General features: G+C 31.3%; 2 protein-coding genes and 1 pseudogene across 6 annotated transcripts; all 3 read right to left on the bottom strand.

Moving 5' to 3' along the window:
• Positions 1–152: 152 nt before the first annotated feature.
• Positions 153–1187, bottom strand: LOC149518000 (protein NRT1/ PTR FAMILY 5.10 pseudogene; annotated as a pseudogene).
• Positions 1188–2328: 1141 nt separating this feature from the next.
• LOC111276763 (protein NRT1/ PTR FAMILY 5.10-like) lies at positions 2329–6728 on the bottom strand. 5 transcript variants are annotated; one of them, XM_089763506.1, is made up of 6 exons: positions 6538–6728; positions 6250–6467; positions 4249–4493; positions 3958–4104; positions 3094–3296; positions 2337–3000 (listed from the first exon to the last, which is right to left on the bottom strand). In XM_089763506.1, exons 1-6 carry the CDS (start codon positions 6674–6676, stop codon positions 2471–2473), a joined length of 1482 nt encoding a protein of 493 aa, XP_089619632.1. In that variant the 5' UTR covers positions 6677–6728; the 3' UTR covers positions 2337–2470. The 5 variants fall into 5 exon arrangements, with proteins under 5 accessions (XP_022718288.2, XP_089619632.1, XP_022718289.2 ...); XM_022862554.2 differs by having other exon boundaries at positions 3958–4493; positions 6538–6727; XM_089763505.1 differs by having other exon boundaries at positions 2337–3296; positions 6538–6726.
• A 4269-nt stretch (positions 6729–10997) lies between these two features.
• Positions 10998–14183, bottom strand: LOC111276764 (protein NRT1/ PTR FAMILY 5.10-like). The gene is made up of 4 exons (XM_022862556.2): positions 13749–14183; positions 13452–13669; positions 12388–12920; positions 10998–11881 (listed from the first exon to the last, which is right to left on the bottom strand). Exons 1-4 carry the CDS (start codon positions 13888–13890, stop codon positions 11068–11070), a joined length of 1707 nt encoding a protein of 568 aa, XP_022718291.2. The 5' UTR covers positions 13891–14183; the 3' UTR covers positions 10998–11067.
• Positions 14184–14732: the final 549 nt, after the last annotated feature.

Genomic DNA, 14732 nt, shown 5'->3' with positions numbered 1-14732 from the left:
GATTATCTTCTCTGTGTTGAATGCTTCATAGAATTACTCTCTCACCAAACATAATAAATGGTTGCGGTCCATAAATAACGTAGCAATATGGCTTTAAAAGATTTAATTTACCCTTAAAGGCATTGACTGCCCATTGGAGTTCAACTTCCCAATTAATAAACCAGACTTGCCCTGAAAAATCACAGGCAAAAAACAAGTGATACGCATTCCTCTTGCTATTGAAAGTTGAAACTCTTGCGCCTACACACAATCCAAGAGGGCAAAACACAAAAACTTGCTACAAAAGGCATAAATGGAAAGTCAATCCCACGGCACTAAGTGCAGCAAGCAGCCAATAAAAGTAACCAAGATGTGCCCTATTCTGGTTTTTTACAGACAAACTATCTCGGCCATCCCCACCAGTGTGCAAGACCGACACTCCTTAACTCATTTGCCACCTGATCATAAAAAAAAAAAAAAAAAAAAATCTTGAAAACCAACCATGGTGAACAAATCAGATAATTCAAGAGTACATGTAAAGGGACCAGCCACCACACACTCGTTGGTACCGTGACATTTGGCTTGTCTACCAACCTATATTTTTGAGCAGTTTTAAAAGCCCCTTCAGCAGCAATTACCCTTGATGTAACAGATAGAACAATTCCGTTTCCAATTCTTTGAAGCATTGTAATTCCAGCCTGTTTCCCAGTCAAGGCTCTTGCCAAAGGAACAAAAATGCGGTCATATATAGGAATGAAGAGCACAATTGGAAGGCTAACGAATGACTGAAGTGTAGCAGCAGGTATTTCAAAACCAGTTGTAATTGATCTGTCCATGGTAGCTCCTTGCTTAGTAAAGAAAGTGGGTGATTGTGCAAAGACAACTGCATAAATCAAGCTTGTAGCCCTATTGGTGCAAGCCTTATAACTGCCTTTGCTTCTTCAACCTCTCCGACGCTACACACCTTTCCTTGTTCCTTTGTGCCATCTGGTGCAAGCAAGGCTTTGTTGAGGAATCTGCCACATTTGAACATCCATATTGCCGTGTTAGAGATATTCGACCCATAATTGAGCATCAGATTTTGGGTCTTGACCCATAGTTTTGTGAAGAATATAGTTTTTATTTTGTTTTATCTTCTTTGTTTCTTTATTTATTTTGTCATTTTATTTTCTCACATTCATATATATATCCAAAATTTTTAATGTATAATTTTATTCTCAACCACATTTATGTCATGTTGTCAACAAAATATAATATCATTATTTTCTTAACTGATGATAATTTATTAATTTAACATAAAAGAAAATTTTTCAAGACCTCTAGGGTGACCAGTTCACTTCTAGTGGAAACTTTATTAATGGCATTAGGAAAATTAAGGTGGGGGACAAAGATAGAACATTTCTAAGCACTTTTTTGCTGACAAATGCCATCTGCATGAGGTCTCATGTTCATTCCCATTTCTCAGCGAACAATTATAGTTGGTTCATTAATATGTGCTAACATTAGTTTGCGATTACGTTCCCTTTCTTCTCCAATGTGAGATTGAAGTACCTTATCTACTCTATTGGATCTAATCTTGTGGTATTCTCATTATGATTATCATCTTGTTTGCTTCTCTTTAAAGTGTTTGGCATGATTAGACTTTGCCCCAATACTTTTCTCCAATATTTTATTAAGTGACTAGATTGATTCACCTTATTTATCCTTTGTTGGAGAGTTTGACGTAAAGTTAAATAAATTAAAAATTGATTTTAATATTACTTGTCACGTGACTATTACTTTCTTCCTAAAAAATTGATTTTATTGGGGAGTATAGTGCTAAACGTTTATAAGTCCAACGATTTTTTATTTCTTATTTAATGTGATATTAAAACACTCATCTATTCTTTCAAAGCACTTGATGTAACATTTATGTTCGTTAGTTGAATCTCACTTTCTTTTATCAATTAAATTAAATTTATATGTCAAAAACTTACTATTTATTTTTTTTTAATTTTTTATTTAAAATTTATGAAATTTTGTGAATTAATTTAATTATTTAATAATAAAATTATTATTTGACATATTTATTGTTATTTTAATATATATTTTTAATTATTTATTAACAAAAGTATTATTTGACAATTTTTTTTTTTAATTTTATAAATGTTAAATAATTTAAATTTTTACTACATATATTTTGAACATAATATCTTTAATTATCATTTTATTTTCTCATTATAGTTCATCTCATGATGTCCCATCATATCATTTTGCTTTTGCTTTCGATTATATATATGATTTTAATCTTACAGTTAGTGTAGTTAATTTTATTTTCATTACTATTTTTAACTTTATAAAACCAATTTCGATCGCTTAAAATATAGTTGTTAAAAAGAATTAAAAAAAAATACTAAACATTACAGTTACAACAATCGATCTGATGCTGAGACCTAGAATCATTGATCACGACATCCCTTTTTTGTTTATCATTTTTCTTTTGTACAACAATTTAAGACTGCATTGGTCTACTTGCCTTGTTATAAATGTAAGCTTTGGCAAAATACAAGTAGAGAGTCAATTCAGCGGAACTAAGTGCAGCAAGCAGCCAATAGAAGTAATCAAGATGTGCTCGATTTAGATTATTTGGAAACCAACTCTCTCCACCATTCCTACCAGCGGCATTTTCAATGGCAGAGATGAGAAAGCTACTCAAGAAGCTTCCAACGCCAAAGATGCTAAGGTAGAGTGCAAGACCAATGTTTCTTAATCCATTTGGGACCTGATCATAGAAAAATTCTTGAAGACCAACCATGGTGAGCATCTCAGACAATCCGAGCAGAACATATTGAGGAACTAGCCACCAAACACTCATTGGAACCATGCTATTCGGCTTGTCCACCAACCCATATTCTAGAGCAGTTTTAAGTCTCTGCATCTCTACTAAAGCAGCAATTACCATTAATATAGCAGATAGAAACATTCCAGTTCCAATTCTCTGAAGCATTGTAATTCCAGCAGGTTTTCCGGTCCAGGCTCTTGCTAAAGGAACAAAAACGCGGTCATATATAGGAATGGATATAACAACAGTGAAGCTGATGAATGACTGAAGTGAAGCTGCAGGTATTTTAAAACCTGTTGTAATTGATCTGTCCATGGTAGCTCCTTGTTTGGTAAAAAAGGTTGAGGATTGTGCTTGGACAACAGCATAAACCAAGCTTGTAGCCCATATTGGAACTAGCCTTAGAACAGCCTTTGCTTCGTCAACCTCTCCGATGCTGCACATCTTTCCATGTTCCTTTGAACCATCCGGGGCAAGCAAGGCTTTGTTTAGGAATCTACCGCATTAGAAAATTTGGAAAGCCATGTTAGAAATGTTCTGGTACGGAAAACATAAATAGGGAGAAAAAGAGGAGAAAAAATTCAACTATTTCAGCCAAGTTCAATATTAAAAAATCACAAAAGTGGATAAGAAGCAAAGAATAGGGCATGAGCTCCCCACCAACAAGAGGCTATAGAAAAATGGTTTGAACACACATAGTTTTACGATAAGGGAAACAGTACAATGTCTGTACATTTATAAAGATTTGATACATGCTTCGTTGAACTGAATAAAAGAAGGGAATGATATATCAGGACAACACAAAATATCATTTTACAAGGTCCTAACATCCACATTTCAAACTACCAAAGTAAACTGCATCGATTAGGTTACAATAGAAACATAAATCAAACTTAATTCAGTTGTTGTATGAACAAACAGCAAGCAGCATGAATAATTTTCCACAAGTTGTTTTTTTTCCTTGAGGAATGCTTGTGTATGACTTTGGATACAAATGTTCCTTATTACAGCTCTCTTTGTCCTTGTTTATAGTTATGTTAGGCGACCTATCCCAAAAGTTTAAGCTGATAGGAAAGGACCCAACTTAAGTTCTAATATTTATGGCCCCTAATTTCTTTTCTATATGTGAAAAAAATGTGGAAAACATTTTAACTTACTTGAATTGCTTGGAACTTTCTGAAGGCAGAGTCCCATGAGCTTCTTCTTCCGCAGCTGATGTTCTCCAATTCCTAACAGCTAAAATGAGCACCCGACCAATTCTCACAAATGGACTCTTCTCATCCCCTTTGACATTATACCGGTAACTAGTTGTTCCACAAAAGAAAACAACCAGACCAACAACCATCATGATACAGGGGATCCCAAATCCAAGAACCCAACTAAGGTTGTCTTGGATATAATTTAAAACTGAAAATGCTGCTAAAGTGCCAGAACATAAACCAAAATACCACCAATTAAAGAATGAACTCTTAGCTTTGCACTCATCTGGGTCTTGTGTATCAAACTGATCTGCACCAAAAGCTTGAACACATGGTTTATGTCCACCTTGTCCAAATGCTACTAGATAGAGTGAGAAGAATAATATTATCTCTTGTAACAAAGGAGAAGAACATAGTATGCTGGTATCAGCTTTTTCACAGCCAGAAGAGTCGACAGAAGGAAGAGCAGCTGACAAAGTTAGCAAGCCGAGGCCCTGTAAATTAATCCAAATCATGTCAAAAGGGAAAAAGAAAACATCTAGGCAAGTAATTGACACAATGAACAAAATAAATAAATTAAGCCTGAGAACTTCTATAGATATCATGCCTTTAAAAAGTTAGAATTTGTCCAAAGCGGGAGCTACTCTATGCCTTGGAGTACAAATGTTCCAAGTCAAGCAACAAATGGCTCAATACAAGTTCCATATTCTATATACTTGCTGAAACTTGAATTGAATTCAAAAACTTTGTTTCAGCATTATGAACATCTTCACTGGTTTAAGATTCGTTTGGCTTACTCATTATACTAAAGAATTTAAAAGAACTTGAGCCAATGCTTCTGAACTCAAGCTTAAATTCAACTCTGTTTTATTTTCCTTTTGATAAGAAAATTTTAATACAAAAGAAGAAAGCGAACAGGCTACTTACATCAAGAAAGAAAGAAGAAGCAAACTGCAGGCAATAAATCAGACCTTGTTCAAAGCACAAGTAGAAATATCCAAACTAGAATAAGTTGTGTATAATGTCAAATGCTATCCCCTCAGTCAAGACACAAGACACTAACATGAATTGTGATAGCTCACACACCATTATCAAGGGTAAGGCATTTTTCTGTTTTAGCCCAGGTGGCAAAAGTTTGACTGTTCTTTTACGACCAGAGGCTGTAAATATCAGCATTCCTAGCAGACAATAGCAACTAAGCACTGAATCTCTTTCCTTTGGCATGATTGAATTATTTTTCATCCATTTCAGCTCAATATGCCAATCTTTCACAGCTTGCTGAAAACAAACATATGAAATAAGCCCTTTTCAATTTCTCAAAGTGAAATGACACCCAAGGAAAGATGATTCGTGCTCTCAGAAGAAGCATAGCCAAAAGTACAGGATAAACTACAAGGCATTCCCCAACTGAACATTCTATCCTAGGTTGTTATTATATCCGGCTGGCCAGATCTTATGCCTTCAATAGCCTTGGAGTAAATACATAGACCAGCTTCATGGAATATCCTACAGCCAGATCTCAGAACAAGAGGCTCAATATCAAGCCAATTTTTACACCAAAGGAAAAGACCCTGTTAATTGCCTATTCATGTGATACTAGAGAAAGTTCTCAGCAGTCAATCTAAGGGCTAGTTTAGCATTGCTGTTGCAGTTCAAAAGAGTTTGAGTTGGAAACAATGCATATAAAAAGTGTGATAAAAAAAAAGTGTGGTTATAAAATTTAAGTGTTTGGTATTCCGGTAAAAAGTGCTGAGAGTAAATAAAATATCTTAAAAGATATACATAAAATAATAGAATATTAGAAAATATAGGGATAATATAAAAGCACTTTTTCACCGCAAAAGCATCAGCCTATTGATTTGGGTTTGCAAACCAGGTTTTTAAATCGAAAGCCATATATTTCTTGTTGTTTAGCATTGATGTTGAGTTAAAAACAGGTTTTGAATGCAAAAACTACTTTCAACAGCAACGCTAAACTAGGCCTAAGCCTCACAATTTCAACCCAACTCTTGAAAGCAGTCACAAGAATTCCCACTGTCTAGAAAGGTTTACTTTTTAAACATGTTACCATATCCAACTAAAATTTCCGGCATTATCTATCTATCTATAAATATACATATATATATATATATATGTAAAGAAGAAAAATCACTATACAGGAAATATTATTGAGACCCTGTATCTTTTCATCCTATCATATATAGTTGGAAACTTGGAATTGGGAAAAGAAATGAATTTGTTTTATGTTACCAAAATGTAAATAAGAGAAGCAGCAATAATGGTGCGGTATCCGCCAAGAAAAGAATCAGCAACGAATGCCCCCAAGAGTGGCAGAAGCATCGCCGTACCAGACCAGGCGTTGACATTCTCAGCGGCAGTGGCCGTGGACTGACCCAGAGGCCCCGTTAAGTAAGTCACAAGATTGGACTCGATTCCGCAGTAAGCAAACCTCTCAGCAATTTCTACACCTACACAACAAAATTTGGACTCATTTTCATATATATTAAAAAGGGTTGATTGAGCATAAAGCAAGATCACCTATGATGAAAGAAGCGGAAGTCCATCCCCCGCACTTGGTTCTGTTGACAGGGCGGCCATTGTAGTCAAGGCAGCCTTTTATGCCCTCCTCTTCTAAGAGTGGAGTTTCAGCGCTGGACGAGGGATCGGAGATCGCCATGTCCGTTGACTATCTAAAACAGTATAATGACCTTGGTACGTACGGTTTAAAATTTTAGTAAAATTATATACGAAATTAATTAAATTAAAAATATATATTTTATATTTTATGTAATTATAATGTCTAATTTTCATATAAAATATTATATAAATATATAAATTTTTATATTTTATACAATATAAATAGACGATCATAAGGTTTATTTTTAACTATGCTATTTTTTTTTTTTTTTTTGCAAAATAATGCTTAGTTTGATTTCACTAGAAAATCATAATCACTTAATTTTATCATTAAATCTAAAAATAAGTGAATAAAATCTCTTTTGGTTAAAATTATTAAAATAGTATTCCATCAAATATTTATCAATTAATTTAGTCAAATAGGTGAAGATAAATAATTTTTTTTTATAAATTGCATTAATCAACTAAAAAATTATTAAAAATAGTATTCCATTGAATATTTGTCAATCAATCAATTTGAAGGTGGATTTCATTTTAAAAAAATATAATATTACTTGACATTATTAAAAATAAAATACCTATATAATTTGATAACAATTAGTTTAATGTAAAAAATACAAAAGTGATAATATTGCTTTTTGTTATATTAAGTAACATAAAATGGTAATGTGATGGACTGATAATCATAATTCATAATTGAAATGATATTATTGTTTTGTATAATTCAAAGTAATAAATTTTTTTTTTTTAAAGAGAGAATTCGGATCTTGTTTTTTAGTAAAAAAAAATGTATCAATTATTAAATTAAATGTTTAGGTGTATAAAATATGTAATTTTGGAATAAACTAATATAAATATGAAAATAATCAATAACACTATTTTATATTATCTAAAGTAATAATATATGTTATTTGATAATAGATAAGTGAAACCTAATAACAAAAAATGATAATATTGATATGTATTGTCCAAACAATGTTCTATGAAATTTCTAGTAAAGAGAGTGAAAATAAAAATAATTTAAATTAGAGCTTAATTTAGTTGTTTAATTCAATAATTTTTAAAAATGTGACATTTAGCATATTTAACGTTCGAATTTTAACATTTACAACTATTTTTTTGTCATAAATTATAATTTTTTGTGTAAAAAAAATAAAAATAATTAGTAATAATCTACTTTGTCTTATCTAAAATAATAAATAAATGTAAAAAACAACAAATAGTAATTAGAGGGGTGAATAAGAAAAGTTATTTGGATATTAGGGTTGAAAATTTTTTTAATTATTTTAGATGCAGATTATTTCGGGTTTGAGTCTTTTAAATTTGGCACCCTAATTATTTGAATTTGGATCATCATATTCAGGTCATTCATGTCCAAATTATTGAGTGTTAGGTGAAATCAATTTAATATTGAGTCATTTCAGAACCAGATTAATTCATGTTCGAAAAAAAATTGAAAACACCTAAAGTGACAAAATATTTCGTTGCTATACAATTAATTTAAAAATTATTTTCATCGATAAAACGTTTACTAATGGAACACCCGTTGCTAATCCACTTGTTTTCCTTCGGTAAAACTTTGTTTACTGAAGGATTTATGTTAAAAACTGTTATGCGGCAGTTACTCCATATGACAAATCTGATGATGCTGATGCATGAATATAGAATCAAAGAAAAGTTAGTTTAATTATATATGCTGTTAGTGTATACCTTATAGGCCAATTGGTTTGTGCAAAATACATTGTTATAAGATTTAATTATTTAATAAAAAATCTTGATTTATCAATAAATGTTTAATATATGTTCTTATTAATGCTTAATAACAAAGTTCTCATGATAAATAAAGTTTTGTAAGGAAATTAAATTAAGTTGTACTTATAAGATCATCATTGCATCAAAATTATATCTTCAAATTATTTCTAACCAATGCTTTATTAAGATGAGACATTAACATAAGCTATGCTCTTGGTTATGAAACAAACAATCGATTTTATAAATTAAAATTTGTATAAATTTGAGTTAACATGTAGATATTTATTGCAAGAACAAATTCATTAAATACGATCAAATATGAAAATGTTATTTGATAAACTATTTAGTGTTTGATAACAATATTCTCATGTTTGCGTTATATGAATAATCATTTGATCTGAGATTACTAATCATTTTATACGAGGAATGTTATATTTTGATTTTATTTTACTTATAATCCTAACCATTAATGCCCCAATCAAATATTGTTAGATATAATATTAGATATATGAATATGCATAAATAATCAATTATGATTCATCACCTTATATGATTAAAAGAATAGCCAATGACAAATCCTTTTTTAATGACTCTAAAAAATTTCTAAAACACTTTAATTTATACTATTTGATATACTTATTTCATGTATATATTTAAATTAAATTAGCTTTCATATTAAAATTATTATTGTTAATTTTATTTTTTATTTTTAATTAATTTTATACATTGTAATTTAATAGGAATTAAAATCTCATTACTTTTTTTTGTCTATTTATTGTACCTATAATCATTATTCACAAACCATTAAATAATAAACTTGTCACAAATATTAAGTTACACTCATATAACTTTAAAAAAAATTTAACTTTTTAACTTTCTCAACAAAATTTCAAAATTTCAACCAAATACCAAATATATGTATTGATTTTTTCTTTTAATTGACTGCACTTATCTTCTCACATTCTTGTAACTGTTTTTATGCTTTTTTTTTTTTTTTGTTAATTTGATAAAACCTCAAATGAATTATGATAATTATTCAAAATTTTTTATTTTTCTTGAAGTACTCATGTTCAGCATATATGTGATAAATGTAAGTATTAAAGTCGAACAATCCAAATATATAGAAAAACTTTAATGAAATATACATATCCATACTAAATATATATTCGTATCTAAGAATCACCGGTAAATTTGAGTAATATAGTAAATGAAAATATATATAATTTTAGTTGACCTCTTCAATACCAAATATTAAGATCCATTAGTGAAAACATCTCACTTAATCTTGAATAAATTAACTCAAAAATTTTTTAACTAAAGTGAAATATAGTTTTGAAAAAGTTCTAAAGCTCATTTGTAAGCTAATATTAAATCTGAGACTTAATATAATTAAATAATATTTAAGAGACACTAAACCAAGATATTAACTATTAGGTAACGGAACGATTAATTAATCAAGCATAGGTAGGTTTGTTAAACCACATTTGACTTTCTTTAATAATTTAGGGTCATAATTTGTTGCTAAATGACAATTATAATCTATAAATATAAAATTGATTAACTAAATAATTAATGATAAATTCAAAATAATTGATTTATTAATCCCAATTAAATAAGTATTATGATATTTATATTTATTGTCAATAATAAATTGTGACTTGTTAAGATTAAAATTGGGTTAGACTTAATTTATTGAACTAAATTTAATTAAAGGTCTAAAATAGAAGAATTACTAAAAGGTCAATACCCATTACAAAAAACACTAGATGGAGCATTATTATTATTTTTTTAAGAATTGAAGGGTTATGCTCCTTCCATTGTTTTTGTTTGTTTGTTTTTTTAATGTATCATAACTATTGTATGTTTTCTTGCTGTTTTCGTATACAGGCATTATTTTTTTTATTACATTAAGAAGATAAAATCTTAGTACAAATAAGGAGAAGTAAAGAGATTTGATTCGAAATTAGACCCTTAATATCCTCTTAAGTGTCTTTAACCATTAAGCTAAAGGTTTGGAGACACAAAGTAATAAATTTTTTACTAGAGAGCTTATACGTATATCTTGTATGCAAACATTATTTAATTCTTAATATGAGTTAAGTTAAAATTCTATTTCTAATAGAATCCTTCATAAATACTATTAAAAACTTATATGTGCTATGTAAATAAGCCCATATATTATGAAAATTACTGATCAATAAAAAATATTAATCCCAATTACTCTATTAAAAATTTCTCTCATAAACTTTATATCGTCTAATCTTTAGATATCCACTTAAAAATTTAAGACTTTGAAATGTGAAAATTTATGAACAACTTTAATAACTGTTTCATAAACTAGAAAGTTAAAAAAAAAAAAAAAAAAACAATTCAAGGAACAGAATAAGAAATTAGTCCATCGAGTTCTCTGAAATAACTATAGATGTATAAATTTGGAAACTTCAGATTAACATTAAAATAGTTAACCTTTAAAATACTCCTTTTTTTTTTTTTGTTAAAAAACTTAATTTTTAATATTCCAAAACTAATTTCTTTCAATATTTATTTTTAAAAAAACTGTCCTTAAAAATCATAAAACTTTAATTTTATAAAAAATTATTATTTGAATATAAAATAAGAGTTTTTTTTTTCCCTTTAATGAAAGTTAAATGAGGATAATAAAAATGTGACAGAGACTATTTACATTGTACTTCCCCGGTTATAAATATAAGATTTTGTAAAATACAAGTAAAGAGCCAATTGGATGACACTAAGCGCAGCAAGTAACCAATAAAAATAATCGAGATGTGCCCGATTTAGATTATCTGAAAACCAGCTATCTCGACCATTCCCATCGGTGGCATTCTCAATGGCAGAGATGAGAAAGCTGCTCAAGAAGCTTCCAACGCCAAAGATGCTAAGGTAGAGTGCAAGACCAACACTCCTTAATTCATTTGGAAACTGATCATAAAAAAATTCTTGAAAACCAACCATGGTGAACACGTCAGACAATCCAAACAGGACATAAGAAGGAACCAGCCACCACGCACTCATTGGAACCGTGGCTGTTGGCTTGTCTACCAGCCCATATTCTTGAGCAGTCTTGAGCCTCTGCATCTCAACTATGGCTGCAATTGCCATCGATATAGCAGATAAAAGCATGCCGATTCCGATTCTCTGAAGCATTGTAATTCCAGCAGGTTTCCCAGTGAAGCCTCTCGCCAAAGGAACAAAAATGCGGTCATATATAGGAATGAAGAAAATACTTGCAAGGCTGGCAAATGACTGTAGTGAAGCAGATGATATTTTGAACTCGGCTGTTATTGATCTGTCCATGGTAGCTCCTTGCTTGACAAAGAAAGTTGAGGATTGTGCAAACACAACAGCATAAACCAAGCTTGCAGCCCATATAGGAACAAGCCTTAGAACAGCCTTTGCTTCTTCAACCTGTCTGACGCACACCTTTCCACGTTCCTTTGCACCATCTGAAGCAAGCAAGGCTTTGTTGAGGAATCTACAACATCAGAAAATCCGAATTGGCATGCTAAAACTGTCTTAGTATGGAAAACAAAACAAGGAACTAGGAAGATTGTTTTCATAATTTCAGCCAAGTTCAAAATAGAAAACAGCAAGAGCTCCCTGGTAATAAGAGGTCATCGTAGAATGGCTCAAGCCGGAATGATAAAGGGAAACAGTTCAGGTCTGTACATGTATAAAAAACAAATTGTACTTTTTCATGGAACAAAGAAAGGATAGTGACTACTTATTACAAACAACCAAGGCATCATTTAACAAGATCCTAACTTCCACAATTCAAAGTGCCCAGGAAAATTGCCTCGTTTCAATGATACTAGACATGAATCAAACTTATTTCAGGTGCTATATAAAATAATTGGAGATAAGGATGAATCATTTCCACATATTTCAATTTGTTTCCCTCATGGAAGCTTTTATAAGGCATTATAATTATTGTTCTTTAGTGAATTTCTTAAATGTAAAAAGGGAAAACTTTTCACTTACTTGAATTGCTTGGAACTTTCAGATGGCAGAGTTCCATGCGTTTCTTCTTCTGCAGCTATTGCTGAAGATGGTTTACTCCAATTCTTAGCCGCTAAAATGAACACCTGACCAATTCTCACAAATGGATTTTTCTTGTCACCTTTGACACTAAAACGATAAGTCGGTGTCCCACCCAAGAAAACAACTAGTGCAACAACCATGATAACACAGGGAATCCCAAATCCAAAAACCCAACTAAGATTGTCTTGGATGTAGTTTAAAATCCAATGTGTTATAAACATGGCAATACACAAAGAAAAATACCACCAATTAAAGAATGAACTCTTGGCTTTCAACTCCTGTGGGTCCCGTGTATCAAACTGATCTGCACCAAAAGCTTGAACGCATGGCTTTTGTCCTCCTTGTCCAAGTGCTACTAGAAAGAGAGAGAAGAAGAATACTATCACTTGAAAATGAGAAGAACATGATGTGATTTTATAGGCATTTTGGCAGCCAGAAGGAAGAGTGGCTGTGAAAGTCAACAAGCTTAGCCCCTGCAAAGAAAATAATTAAAAAAAAGGAACTCAGACAATTAATAAAAATTATAAAATGAATAAATGAAACCTGACAACTTATTCTCCAGCCTTTTGCAAATTTTCATTTGTCCAAAGCTGGAGCTCTCCTATAGCCTTTAACAAAAGATTCCAATGGAACGAGCAGGTAGTGTATACTGTTATCTATCTCATTTTGAGACATCAAGAGACTAACATGAATTCTAATAGCAGACACAATTTCATCAGTTAAAGGCTCACAACTGATCCAAACTGTTACTCTATTATGTGATTATTCCCATGATTTAAGAGAGCATTCATGACAATCAAATAGATATAATTAGAGCAAAGATGATAAATCTCTTATGCATGATTATCCTTTTAATCGATTTAATATACTCTACTTTCTCTTTATAAATTTATCTTTCATTATTGACTATAAATTTTTTTTTGTTCATGAATTACTCTTACTTATCCAATCAATCTTTAGTTGAAAAAAATAAAAAGAAAAAAGGAAGGGAATTTGAAAATTACCAATATGTAAAGAAGAGAAGCGAGAATAATGGTGCGATAACGACCAAGGAAAGAATCAGCAATGAAAGCACCAAAGAGTGGCAAAAGCATCGCCGTTCCAGACCAAGCGTTGACTTGCTCAGCTGCAGCAGAGGTGGACTGGCCCAGAGGTCCCGTTAAGTAAGTGATAAGGTTGGATTCTATTCCAAAATAAGCAAATCTCTCAGCGATTTCTACGCCTGCGCAAATTATAGCTAAAACTTCAGTTTTCTGATTTATTTAAGTGATTTGAAAAGGTTGATTCGGTGGAAGTAGCACCTATGATGAAAGACGCGGATCTCCAACAGCCGGAGTTGGCCCTGGGGACAGGACGGCCTTTGCAATCAACGCAACCATCGACTGTGTATTCTTCTAAAAGCGGAGCTTCAGGGCCGGAGGCCGACAGAATGGAGATTTCCATATCTTTTGGCAGTTTGCGAGTTGGAATCGAAACTACACTCCACTCTTCCAACAAAGACGCTTACGCACTCCATCGAAGAGATATAAAAATGGAACAGCCTTTGGCTGTTTGTTATCAGGGCCTACGCTGACGTTGTCCCCAACCCAATAATTCGCGAGAACCGAAGTGCGAGCGAATCTGAACCGATGGATGTTGTTTAAAGAATGCCAAAGATCCCAATGCCTACGAATTTGAACCCTTTATGATTCCAATGGACAACAATCCAAATCTGAGGTGAATTCCATCCGAAATCCGTAAAAAAAATTAAAGTTTTAACAAAAAAAAGCTAGACTATAATTGTAGCAATTTTGTTTTAAAAGTTTAATTATATTTATTTTAATTATCTGTCAGCATCAAACAAATTACTCGTCTAACTACACCAAATATGATATGCATAGAGGCATCTCAACCAGATTTTTTGACTTTAGTGACGCCCATAGTTAAATATCATTTTTTTTTTAAAAAATAGAAATTACTTCAACGGTTATTTTTTTCGAGTATATGTTTAAACTTCATTTGAATTTTTTTAATAAAAAAATAATAATTAATTGCACTCTATGGATCTTATTCATTTATGTGGGTCCATCAAAGTTGTTTAGATGAAGTCCAATTGCCATTTCATGGGAACAAGCCATCTACAAGATTTAATGTCCAAAATTATTTTCTCATAATTTATGAGCAATGCTTCTTTATTCATAAATAAATTTATTTTTTTTAAAGATAAACACTCTTCTGGTTGTTGAGTTTCAAATGGAGTCTATAACGGGAGAATCCGATTCTATATTAAATAATCCAAAAATTAT

Source organism: Durio zibethinus, chromosome 7, assembly GCF_047325235.1.
Source record: "Durio zibethinus cultivar Kanyao isolate XHJ-2024 chromosome 7, ASM4732523v1, whole genome shotgun sequence".
NCBI classification, from domain to species: Eukaryota; Viridiplantae; Streptophyta; class Magnoliopsida; order Malvales; family Malvaceae; genus Durio; species Durio zibethinus.
The sequence above is the reverse complement of the archived record's forward strand: the minus strand, read 5'-3'. Positions and strand labels throughout refer to the sequence as shown.